The sequence below is a fragment of the Oryctolagus cuniculus genome, chromosome 2 (assembly GCF_051225735.1).
Source record: "Oryctolagus cuniculus isolate XC-2025 breed Fujian yellow rabbit chromosome 2, ASM5122573v1, whole genome shotgun sequence".
Classification (NCBI taxonomy): domain Eukaryota; kingdom Metazoa; phylum Chordata; class Mammalia; order Lagomorpha; family Leporidae; genus Oryctolagus; species Oryctolagus cuniculus.
In genome coordinates, this window is record NC_142868.1 from 205,011,946 (window position 1) to 205,024,307 (window position 12,362).

Consider the following 12,362-nt stretch of genomic DNA (forward strand, 5'->3'; position numbering starts at 1 on the left):
GCACGCATCATGACCATTTCCTGCCCCATGAAACACCCAAGGAAGTGTGACTGCCAGTGCCGCTGAGGCACTGCACCTCGTGGGCAGCTCGCACCTCCTCCAGTTCCCATGCTCCTGCTGTTGCACAGAGGGGCTCCTCATGCTGTGTCCACATCTGTTACTCTTCTTTGTGTTAAATTCATGGGAGCAAAATGCCTGAATCACAGGAGACAGGTACTTAATAAGACTGGCAGAGAGGGACAGGGGTCCCAAGGAAGAAAAATGCAGTCCCCAGAATCGCCTGATGAGGTTGCAGCAGCCAAACGCCCGGCCCCTGGAGACCCGTTTGCGACTCTATCAACTCCCTGGGCAAAGGCAGTCACAAGGGCTCTAGTCTCTTAGTGGCTCTGACCTCTGAGCACCTGTTTCACCTCATTAGCATATCTCTTCAGAAAAGGTGACTTTGGCAGCTGCTCTGAGTGGCCCATTCCCAGCACCAGAGGTGGTCACCTTATCGGCAAACACAGTAACCAGTCAGGGAAAGCTCCCCTTGCAAAAACTCCTAGGTACCACCTCTTCTTTGACAGCCCCCTTTTTTGTGACCCCTGCCTGCCCTGCCTGAAGCTTTCTCTTTTGCTTAACAAACCTCCTCTTTGCGGCTCACACTTCCTTCTTCCTGTGCCTAATCTTCATGGACCCAAGACACAGAACCCAGCAGAGCTGTAACATTTCTAAAGAGTGATGTCAGACAGCAAACAGGCTCAAAGCTGACTAGAAAAATCTGGACAATTCTCCTGTCAGCACCTTTCTATGTCAGTTTCACCTCCCAGTAAATTAAGTTCCTTAAGAGATAGAAATATATACCCATAGGGGCCAGCGTTGTGACGTAGCAGGTAAAGCCGCCACCTGCAGTGTCGGCATCCCATATGGGAGCCAGTTTGGGACCCGGCTGCTCCAAGTCCGATCCAGTTCTCTGCCTTGGCCTGGGAAAGCAGAAGATGGCCCAAATCCTTGGGCTCCTGCACCCGCATGGGAAGACCCAGAGGAAGCTCCTGGCTCCTGGCTTGGCTTAGGACTGGTGCAGCTCCGGCTGTTGCGGCCAATTGGGGCATGAACCAGCAGATGGAGGACCTCTTTCTCTGCCTCACCTTGTCTCTCTGTGTAACTCTTTCAAATAAATAAATACATCTTAAAAAAAGAAATATACACATAGAATTACTTTTGTCTGACAGCTTTATAGTTTTACTTTTATTCTAAGTATTTCAACGTTCATATGCAGATTGACTAATCATATTCAAAAGGTGATAAAAAGCTAACTCATAACCATCCTCAACAAAACAGGAAAAATTGGGGCCAGCAGGTAAAGCTGCCACCTGTGACACCAGCATCCCAGTACTGGTTCTTGTCCTGGCTGCTCCACTTCTGATCCAGCTCCCTGCTAGGGCCTGGGAAAGCAGCGGAGGATGTCCCAAGAGCTCAGCAGCTGCACCCAGTGGAAGACGGGATGAAGCTTCTGGTTCCTAGCTCCAGCCTGGCTCAGCCCTGGACTTGAGACCATTTGGAGAGTGAACCAGGAAGAGGAAGATGTTTCTCTCTCTCTCTGTAACTTTCAAATAAATAAATATTTTTTAAAAAATAACATTTACTTTAGATTTGTCCTGTACCAGCAGCAATGCTAAGGCCCCTTAGCGAAGCAACCTCACCATTTGAGCAACAGCTCTGGCTCTGTGTACACCCAGAGGCCCAGCCAAGGTTAACAGTTTCTGAGTGCTCACAACGAAGTCACGAATGTTCTAGGCTATAAAGCAGAAATTTCACAGGTGACAAAACAGAAACCCTGCATCAGTCACCCGTGCACGAGAACGTGGCCTTGGGGACCCAGGCTCACACCAGTTCCTGGAAGAACAAGGGCAGTTTCTGGCCGTGTGACTGTCGCTCACTGGACTGAGCCCCCACGAGGCCCCCAGCCCACGCGATTCCCCCTTGCTGGAGTCTGAAGCCCGCTTGTGTTTCTGGACACCAACCCCAGCCAGCCTGGGCAGCACTTGCCGGCCGCCCAAGGATGCCCAAGGCCTTCAAGCCTGGCGGTGTCTTCAGTCCGTGGCCCAACTTTGGAGGGAACACGTTTTGCAAATACTCAGCAATCCTGGGCCTGGTGACCCCTGGCTCCCCGCTGGCCCTGGCTCTGGCTGGCTGTCTGCAGCCCCTGCCCCTGGCCAGATCCTGCTGGTCCCGGGTCTCTGTCCGCCGGAACTCCGCCGCGGTTTGCCTCCTTTCACACCACGTCCCTTTGCGGTCAGGCCTTGCCTCCAGGAACAAATTTTGCCATCGCTCCGAGACCACACTAAGACCTAAAGGGCCACAAACCTCCGCCCCACTGCGCCCGCCCACCCCGCCCCGGAGCCGCGGCGCCCGCAGCCACCTCAAGGACTGCCGCTCCCGCTCCTACGCCCGGAACCGCCCGCCCCCGCGCCGCGTCCCGGCTGCCCCGCCCAGCGCGCTCCGACTCCGCCGGCAGCGGGGGAGGGGAACGGGGCGCCAGGGTGGGGGCACGGGGGCGGGACCTCGCGCAAGGTGAGGAGTGGGGACTCGAAGCAAGGTCGGGGGGTACCCCGCAGGAGTTGAGGAGGCGTAACCTGGTCGCAGGTGGTGAGGCGGTTGGCGGCGCCAGGTGAGAGGCTAGGGGCTGGGGCACCTGGCAGGTGGTGCGGGGCGGTACCCGCAGGAGGAGGGGGCAGGGCATTGGGCCGGAGGTGAGGCGGGGCGGACCTGGCAGCAGGTTAGGGGCGGGAGGAGCCGGCTAGGCGGGCCTCCGGTGATTCACCGTCCGTGCGGACGCGAATTCGCCCCGCTGGCACCTGGCCGCCGCGTCCCCGGGCGTCCGCCCTCGTCCCCCTCGGCTTCGGAGTCGGCCCGGGATTGACGGGCGCCGAGGCCGGAGCGCGTCTCTGCTACCCCGGCCGCCGCAGCCCCGCGAGGATGCGCGCCTTGCCGGCCCCGGACGAGCCCGGCGCCGAGCGGCTCCTGCCCCGGGAGCCCGGCGCCTCGCGGCCGGCGCGCAGGAGCGCGGTGGAGAGGCTGGCGGCCGACCGTGCCAAGTACGTGCGCGGAGCTCCGGCTCCCGAGGGCAGCGGCACCGACGCGGCAGCTGCGCAGGACAGCGCCCCCGCGGCCCCGGTCCGCGCCCAGGCCCCAGTGGTGCGCAGGGCGATCGCGCGGAAACCGCTGCGGCCGGATTCGCTGGTCATCTACCGGCAGAAGTGCGAGTTCGTGCGAGGGCCGGGCGCCGACGGCTCCAGGGGCGGCCTGGTGAAGAAGCTTTTCCCTGGGCCGGGCAAGGACAGGGTGCAGGCGCCAGCGGACACGCTGGGCGCGGGCGAGGAAGGCCAAGCTGCCGGCAGGGAGGCCATTGCTACCCCCAAATCCGCCGCGGGGGCTGCTCCCGCGCCCCCGGCCCCCGGCGCGCCCTCGGCGGTGCCCACCCGGGTCGCGGATGCGCCCCCGGGCCTGGAGCTGCGGCTGGCGCGGCGCCGGGGGCTGCAGCGCTCGCAGTCGGACCTCAGCTCCCTCTACTCGCCGGCCAGGGCCGAGTGCGACGCCTTCTTCCGGTACTGCGGCCTGGACGCCGAGGTGGTGGAGGCCCTCGGCAGGGAGAACTTCTCCGCGGGCTCGGACCGCGTCGCCCTCAAAGTGCGCAGTGTGAGCGTCGCCACCTCCGACAGCGGCTTCTCGCGGCACAGCGGTGACGACGACGGGCTGCAGGAGGAGCTCATGGAGCAGGTGCCCAGCACCACGTCGATCATCGAGAGGAACGCGCGCATCATCAAGTGGCTGTACACCTGCCGCAAGGCCAGGGAGACCCCCAGCCAGAGGCTGCAGGGGCCGGCGTGACCGCCTGCACCGGGAGCGTGCCAGGTAGGAAAGGGCTTGGCCTGGTGGCCGGGTCGTAGGAGGGCGGTGGGAGCAGAAGCGCTGTGCGTCTGGGTTCCGCTGCAGACCTGGCCCTGCGCCTCAGCCTTTGGTGTGCGCCTGTGCCTTCCCGGAAAGGTTGGCCTGGATGCGGGGGTGGGTGGGAAGCTTCCCTGTGTTCTTAACTTACATGAAATACATGAAACATGTTCATCTTTAAAAGTTTAAAAATTAATAAAAAATTTTTAGAAGAGAAAATAGCAGAAATCGGAGTTACAAAGCGCTGTCAGCAAGCAGCTATGATCCCCGTTTTGCTGTTTCCTGCATCCCAGGGTCCTGTGACCACGATCACCCTGTGGTTTGCTCGGCGAGTGGCATCCGCCCACGGATCCAGGCCGGCAGCCCCTGTGCAGCACAAAGGGAGATGCCTGCCTCTCCATGGAGTCTGCACCTGCTTGCCAGCATTTGAAATTCGTTTAACAAGAGAAGATTTTCATTCCACATTTTATTTAAGCTGTCTTGAGAGTTCCAGTTTGTTAACTGGGAGAGCTAGGATTGTGTAGTTTCTCTGATGACAATACAGAAAGGAAGCCTCTTTCCTCTGGACAACCAGTCGCACAGAACCGACTCAAGCTCTTGCTTGATGTGGCTTTTTTTACTTTAATGTTTGTTTTTAGTTGACCACAACAATTGTACATATTGATGGGGTGCAGTGTCATAATTCAGTGATCAAACCAGGATAGCTGGCATATCTGCCTCCTGATTTTTTCTCTATATTTGCAGGCTTTGGCCTCTCCCTGGTTCTTCATAAAATACCTGTCCGCTGTTGTGAGCTGTGCTGTGTGGCCCTGGCCCTGTTCCTCCTCTGTCCAGTTTACCCTCTGTGGCTCAAACCTCCCTGTGGGAGGAGCACTTCAGGAGGCACTGAAGCACCTGGCCAGGGTTCTCTGTGGAAACAAAACTTAAACATCACAACGTGTAATCTTCTCCTACCCTTAAGTGACAGCTTGCTACAAATGTTTTAAAACAGGTGACATGAAGTTATTTAGCCTGCAGAGATAAGCGAATCAGGCATAGTATCAGCCCGTGGGACTGTGGAATCAGGCATAGCATCAGCTGTGGGACTGTGGTGAGACTGCCACAGGGGATGTTGTGTACTCTCACCTGTGTCTGAGGACGGAAAAGCCCCAGTAACTTCTCTGAGTGGCCATGGCCTTGGCACAGAAGTGAAAGGTAATGAGCGGTGAATGCATTGTTTTTCTTAAACTCAGGAAGCTTGGGACTCAATTTCTCCCTGATACTTTATCAAAGATTTGCATTTTCCACTAGCCTGAGTCCCCAAAAAATATAAATAAGTAGTCAAAATTTTAGAGAAACAACATTAATTTGTATTTCTTTTTTTTTTTTTAATTTTTTTTTTTTTTTTTGACAGGCAGAGTGGACAGTGAGAGAGAGAGACAGAGAGAGAAAGGTCTTCCTTTGCCGCTGGTTCACCCTCCAATGGCCGCCGCTGCAGCCGGCGCACCGCGCTGATCCTGGCAGGAGCCAGGAGCCAGGTGTTTTTCCTGGTCTCCCATGGGGTGCAGGGCCCAAGCACCTGGGCCATCCTCCACTGCACTCCCTGGCCATAGCAGAGAGCTGGCCTGGAAGAGGGGCAACCGGGACAGAATCCGGCGCCCCAACCGGGACTAGAACCCGGTGTGCCGGCGCCGCAAGGTGGAGGATTAGCCTATTGAGCCACGGCGCCGGCTCTAATTTGTATTTCTTATGGGTTGTCTCTTGGATCTGAGATTGCTGATAAAGGCATATTCATGGAGCCCCTGTGGTGGGGGGGAGAGCTCTGGAGAGCAGCATGGTCCCTGGAGGATGGGGGTTGGTAGAGAGCGCCTCAAGCCAGAATCTGGGCCTCTCTTGAGTAGCCAATGACTCTTGGGCCTTAGGCCAGGCTTTTTTTTTTTTTTTTTTTTAACAGGCAGAGTGGACAGTGAGAGAGAGAGAGAGGAGAGAGACAGAGAGAAAGGTCTTCCTTTGCCATTGGTTCACCCTCCAATGGCCGCCGCGGCCGGCGCACCGCGCTGATCCGAAGGCAGGAGCCAGGTGTTTATCCTGGTCTCCCATGGGGTGCAGGACCCAAGCACTTGGGCCATCCTCCACTGCACTCCCGGGCCACAGCAGAGAGCTGGCCTGGAAGAGGGGCAACCGGGACAGAATCCGGCGCCCTGACCGGGACTAGAACCCGGTATGCCGGCGCCGCTAGGCGGAGGATTAGCCTAGTGAGCCGCGGCGCCGGCCAGGCTTTGTTGTAAGAGGAAGAGAAATTGGAGATGGTTTCTGACTCCTACATTTCGTGTTTTATATTCTGTGTATCTGCGTTCTGTGTCTGTCAGACTGTTGAAGCTGGAAACTTGTGCATAAGTCCCCGCCAGGTAGTCAGAGTGCATGTACATTGGTGATGTGACTAGTGGTGAGGTAGCAATACTGCAAAGTGAAATAAAACCTGGCAACGTAAAAAGAAAAACAGCACCACCACCCCACCCCCCACTCCAGACCCACTCCAGTCTACAGTACTCCAGGGCCAGAGTGGTGACCTGGAAGAGTTTAGGGTTCTACCTGTGATGTAACCTTTCCAATGCTATTTTAGGCTCAAACCTATGAAAAATGTCTGGAGTTTGTTAGTCTGTGAGAACTTTTGAAACAGAAGGGAACAGGGAACGTGAGAGCAGGTTTGGGGTCGGAGGGTGCCACTGCAGAACAGAGGCTGCTGGCTTCTGTTCCTCGTCCTGTTTCTTGCCTTCACCTTTTGCCTGCTGGTCCCAAGTGGGGAGAGTGTCAGCTGCCTCTGAGCTGTTTCACATTGTCCTGGCTTCTGCTTGGGGTTGGCAGTCACCAGCACATGGTTTGCTTTACCACCGTGCTCTCTTGGACCCAAAACATACCCCAGCAGGTGCACTCTTGGAACCTGCAATGCAGGCTTCCAGTGCCCACTGCTAGGGGCTTGTAAGGAGGAAGTGAGCTTCCTGGGGGTTCTCCAGCTTGCTGGGCTGGGTCTGCTCCTTTCTACAGCCCCCATCACAACTGATCACCCCCAGAGACTGCTGTTTCCTGGGCTTAGGGCCCGAGGCCACCAGCCCTTCCCTGCAAGTGGCCTGGCAGTGAGGGCCCCCAGCATTTCTCACTGGAGTCCCTTGTTCTGCAACCTCTTTGGTAACTTCTAAGATGCAGAAGCAAGGATTCAAGCTCTGCTTTGTCTCTGGCTTACCAGGACATTTGTGTTGAAACTCTTAAGGATCCACTTTAGAATTTCAGCAAAATTTTAGAAAATTTAAGATGGACAAAGGTAGGCTAGGTAAAAGAGAACACAAATATATGTTATATGAAGCTTCTTGTCCCCTTGATAGAGATTTATAAATATAATTAAAATATCCCATTCAGAACGAAGCAGCAAGTTCATGAGTTTCTTACCCCATGGAGTAGAAATGTTTGCTTCTCAAACCTGAGAAGACAGAATGGAAGAATGAGGCACAGAACTCACCCCAAGCCCCTGGACTCCCAAGAGTAGGCACTGGTTACCCATGGGTGGTTTGGGTTTATGTTTCTCAGAGTATGATCCACAAGAACTGCTCTTCTGTCTGCTGGTTTTCAGTCCACTTCTGTCCTTCATGAAATTCATCAATTTGAGGACTGCCAAAATGTAGGTCTTCCTGGTTTTCTGTCATTTGCATAGAATATATAAGTTGTTAATTTTAATACTGATCTAAAAGAATGGTCACTTGTCCTTTATGATAATTAGAAATAAACATTTTTAAATTTTGAGGCAAAAATATTCAGATATTTGACATTTCTTTGATCTTCACAGTTCTTTGATTAAAAAAAAATAACAGGAGAGGCTGGCACTCTGGCATGGTAGGCTGAGCCTCCACTTTGGGTATCAGCATCTCCTCTGGGCACCGGTTCATGTCCTGGCTGCTCCACTTGATCCAGCTGTCTGTTATGGGCGGGAAAAGCAGTGGAAAATGGCCCAGGTGCTTTAAGCAGTGGAAAATGGCATAAGTGCTTGGGCCCCTGCACCCACGTCGGGGACCTGGAAGAAGTTCCTGGCTCCTGGCTTTGGATTGGCCCAGCCCCAGCTGTTGCAGCCATTTGGGAAGTGAGCCAGTGGATGGAAGACCTTTCTCTATGTCTCTCCCTCTGTCTGTCTGTAGCTCTACTTCTCAAATAAAAATAATAAATAAAAGGGGGTACCTGTAGAAGCCCAATGAAAGCTTGTAGGACTGAACTGCAAAGATGCTGTGGGTGCCCAGCACAAATGGACTGGGGACACCAGACTCTCCCCTTGTCTTCTGTGACTGTTCTGGGAACCCTGAGTTACCAGCTGGGAGCACATTTTAGTAAACAAGTTGCAGGGGACCCCACACCACCTTTCCCATCTGCTGGCCAGCATCTGGCCTTTTGGAGAGAGCAGTGCTAGAAGAGGGTAGAATGTTTGACTTCAGGTATTTAGATTGCCTGCCTTGTTTCCTGTGGTAGTAGCTCTGTGGTAGTAGCACTGGCCTTGCCAGCATCTAAAGAAGCTTACTTCCCCGTGAGTTATTGGAAGCAAAGGAGAATTTTAGAAAGACTGCAGGAAGATGGGCCTTTTCATGCTAGAGAAAACCAGATGATATCTGACTTTAATGAAGCTACTGACTTGCTTTTAAAATTTAAAATGTAAAGTGGAGCAGTTTTAAAATGCAGAAAATGTACTCAAGATTCCAGGGGCCAGATTTTGTGGTATACTGCTTGGTTCCATAACTTCTGTTTACGCTGGGTTGATCCACTGTTTTCTTCTTGCTCTTCAGCAAGCAGACTGTCCCAGAAGAAAACTTGAAGTCATGGGCCGTGTGTCCAGTGTCCACAGGATTGCTGTCTTCCTGGAAATGAAGCCTCCCACTGACCACTATTAAGTGATTACAGGCTTGAAGTACCACAAAGATGGGAGCACAGACCTTGAAAACCAGCCAAGCTTTGGTCTTTGACAGCTGAAGCGTGGAGCGAGGCGCACTTTGTTTTGGAGGGACCTGCCATGCTTCCCCATGCAGCCGGAAAAGGGAACGCTCTTAGAGATATTTTCAGGGCTTTTTGACAAAATACTGTGATGCATTTTAACAATATCTCACTTTATTATTTTTTTAACGAAGTCTAAAAGTATAAAAACCAGCATGAATGCCAGGGTATTTACTCCTTTTGCCATCCAGGACTGATTGAAACCATTTAAGTCCAGTCTCTGTAATCACGAGAAGGTATATTCCACCTAAATACCATTGCTACAAAGAGTAAACACACACTGAGACACACCATATGCAGGCCCAACCTCCAGAGGACGGCTGCACTGTAGACTAGTTAGTTCCCAAATTCTGTAACTAAGTATCTCATATTTTATGAGCTTAAATCACTATTAAAATCACTGAGGGCTAGGATCTCATCCTGCTAATGGCACTTGCCACAGGGCTGCAGGCTTGCGGAAGTACACTTTGAGCGGTAAGCTAGAGTTGAGGAACTCCTGAAGAAAACAGTTTCCTGAATGGTACCAGAGGAATCCTGGACTTGCTCTGTCTGATCAGTAGCAGCCACTCTACCTTGACAGTGCCTTTGGAATGTGCGCCACAGACCTCTGGTTTCCAACTTCCAGAAAACGGAGGGACCTTGGTTTGTGCAGAGCGTGTGGCTCTGGGGACAGAAGCTCCTCTCTGCACCATGGTCTCTTCAGGCCTCTGCAGCCCTGTTTGGCACCGCTCCCTCTTGGCAGGAGGCCTCTGGGACAGAATGTCCGAAGGGCGCCCCTGTGTCCTGGTTAGGGTCTTGTACCTGACACCCAGGGTAGATTTCAGGTCGAGAGACTCCTGAGAAAGAGTTTGTGTCAGTGACAACCCAAAGGAAGTTGTCACCGAGTCAGCTCTTCCAAAGCCTGCTGTGGTTTGTCAAAGTGAGCTGCTTCAGGAACAAAATTATTGCAAGAATATGGAGGATATGGATTTCTCAATGCTAAATTGTTTTAAAAACCGTTCCCTTTTGATATATTCATGTATTTGTTTCATGTTCTATTTTTGTAGCTATTTCACTGTGAGAATAGATTCTGAGTTAAAAGTATTTATTTTTACACAGTCGCTAGTCTTCATAGAGTTTTCCTTTATGTCATATAGTTTTAACTTTTACTGGTATGATTTTAAGTCATTTTCCCCTTGGTATCTTTCTGCATGTCTTGGAGTGTTTGCATTCTGTAGATCCAGTAGTCATGACTTGTTCCCAGATCAGTCTCAGACACATGTTCTCGGAAGGCCTGCTGGCTGACACGTGCACCTCTTTCAGTCCATATCAAGGCAGCAAATTCCCTGCTCTAAGAAGTTTTCCTCAGTTACTGCATAAGAATGCTGCTATTTGCTGTCCTCTGTATTGTATGTACCTTAAAAAGATGATGTCAAAGATGTGAGAAGTTTTTTGAAAAATCTTTATTCCCATATTTTCAGGACTCCCATTATTTTATATGTAAATGCTTTCCACTTTTTGAACAGGAGGACTTGCTGCCTAAGATCAGGATGGTGCTGACTCAGCTCTTCCAGAATAGATGAAAACACCTTAGTTTCCATATTAAACCCAGCAGATCTTCCAGAAGCATTTGTGTTTTCAGTGGTGGCACAGGAGAGTTCAGTTGCAGTGAGTTCTGGGAGTAAGTGTCCGAGATGGGACACGGAGAACGGGACAGTGGCGCCAGACCCCAGAAGCAGCGACTTGCTCGTCCTTTCCTTCTGTCCCAACTCTTACTGTGGCTGCAGATCCGCAGGGCCTGGTTATCAGTCACAGTTCTTCCCTGGGTCTGAATTACATGGTTTTCTGAGTGACTGAGACAAAACAAACTCTGCAGCTCGGTCCACAAGGGTAAGCAAGAGTTAGTGCTGCAAAATACTTGTATTGTTCATGAAAGAGTAGCATATAAAATAATGTGATTAAACACAATGGAAAGAAAGATTGACAAAGGAAGGGAAATAACTTGACAGTAGTCTTCTTCACTAAGGTGTGGATACAGGTTAGCCCAGCTTTGCTGAAAGGCATTCATGTACTGGAAAGTGTCCTTGTTTCATGTGTGTGTAATTGTGTGTATGTGTGTGTACACGTATTTCTATGTATATATATGGTTTCTAAACTGCTGACCATTGGCAGTGGAGTAAAATGGAAGCTTTATTAAACTTTGCCCTTCTTCCATAGGCTCAAAGTTCACTGCTGTAGTTGGTGATGCCATAAAACATCAGGCCCAGATAGTTGTAATGGCAGTTTCTAAACAGTGTTTTCTACATACTACTTGTAACTGGAGTGTCATATAATATGTTCTGTGTTAAAGAAACATATTTTTATCATTTGTGAATATTGATTTGTGACTTTAAACAATGAGAAAAAATTGTGAAGCAAGAGTTTGCTAAGTATACTGACTTCCATCCCTTGTCTTCTCCTTGCTTCTAAATATGACCTTGTCAGATCATCAGCAGAAACAGTTTTCCAAGTCTGGACCAAGGCCAGCAGCCTGAAGTAGCCAACTGCTGGAGATGGAATGTAGTAGTTTCCAATATTTAACCCTTTGTTATTCTCTAATGTTTCCTCAGTCTTTTGCTTAAAAGTATTTTTTCATGTTTCATTCATATTGTTATTGGAAAAGGCACAGAGACCAAAATGAGACATGTTTGTAGTTTTTCCTATTAACTCATTGACTGCAGGCAAACTCTGTGTACCTCAGGTTTTTCCCTGTGTCTGCTCAGCACCCCATGTGCGGTTGTGGACCGGGTGGTGGTGAGGCAGGGAGGGAGCCTCGTCTTTTGCTGACTGATCAAGCCAGGCTGGCCTCGCTGTCAGTGCTGCAGTGGCTTAATGCCTGAACATCCAGAGCACCCGCAGACAGGCTTCTAGAGGAGAATGAACCCCTGCTTCTGTATTTCCTTGACAACACGATTGTACAGAAATAGTCCAGACAGCGTGTGGTGCAGCTTCCATGGCAGGGGTCAGCAGCTGCTGCACTTTCCTTCTTTGGGTAAACTGGAGGTCTCCCCTTTGTTTACCATTTTGGAAGAATCAATAGAACAGGAGCAGTGAGATGTTACACAGTGGTTCACTGTTTAAACTTTGCATGACCATTGATGGATTAAATAGGTTTACCTAACATTCAAGTGTTCAGCTTGGATACATTGAATGAGAAGAAAGCTGAGCTTCTCAACCAGGATCTCCTAACTGGTCTCAGATGTTGCAGGACCAGTTGATGGGGAGAAAACATAAAAATGTAGACAATGTGCTCTTGCTCAAAAACGCCTTCGTCGTCTGCTGCAGTGCCTCAGGTTCTGGAATCCTGGTTGACTTTATGTTCTTGCCTTGACGATTGGCATGCTCTTGAAGGGGATATGAACTAAACTACTAGTGACTGTTCACCTGTAGGTTGAAATTGAATATTGATTTCC

At 51.2% G+C, this 12,362-nt stretch overlaps 1 protein-coding gene across 2 annotated transcripts; it reads left to right on the plus strand.

Annotated features, from left to right (window-relative positions):
- The first annotated feature begins 1,894 nt into the window (after nucleotides 1–1,894).
- FAM110C (family with sequence similarity 110 member C) lies at nucleotides 1,895–11,508 on the plus strand. 2 transcript variants are annotated; one of them, XM_089327891.1, is made up of 3 exons: nucleotides 1,895–2,553; nucleotides 3,564–3,894; nucleotides 8,727–11,508. In XM_089327891.1, the coding sequence occupies exons 1-2, from the start codon at nucleotides 2,042–2,044 to the stop codon at nucleotides 3,868–3,870; spliced, it is 819 nt and encodes a 272-aa protein (XP_089184017.1). In that variant the 5' UTR covers nucleotides 1,895–2,041; the 3' UTR covers nucleotides 3,871–3,894; nucleotides 8,727–11,508. The 2 variants fall into 2 exon arrangements, with proteins under 2 accessions (XP_089184017.1, XP_008249602.1); XM_008251380.5 differs by lacking the exon at nucleotides 1,895–2,553 and having other exon boundaries at nucleotides 2,676–3,894.
- The last annotated feature ends 854 nt before the right edge of the window (nucleotides 11,509–12,362 follow it).

Coding starts and splice junctions, on each gene's coding strand:
- FAM110C (XM_008251380.5), top strand. CDS start 2,959: ATGCGCGCCTTGCCGGCCCCGGACGAGCCCGGCGCCGAGCGGCTCCTG.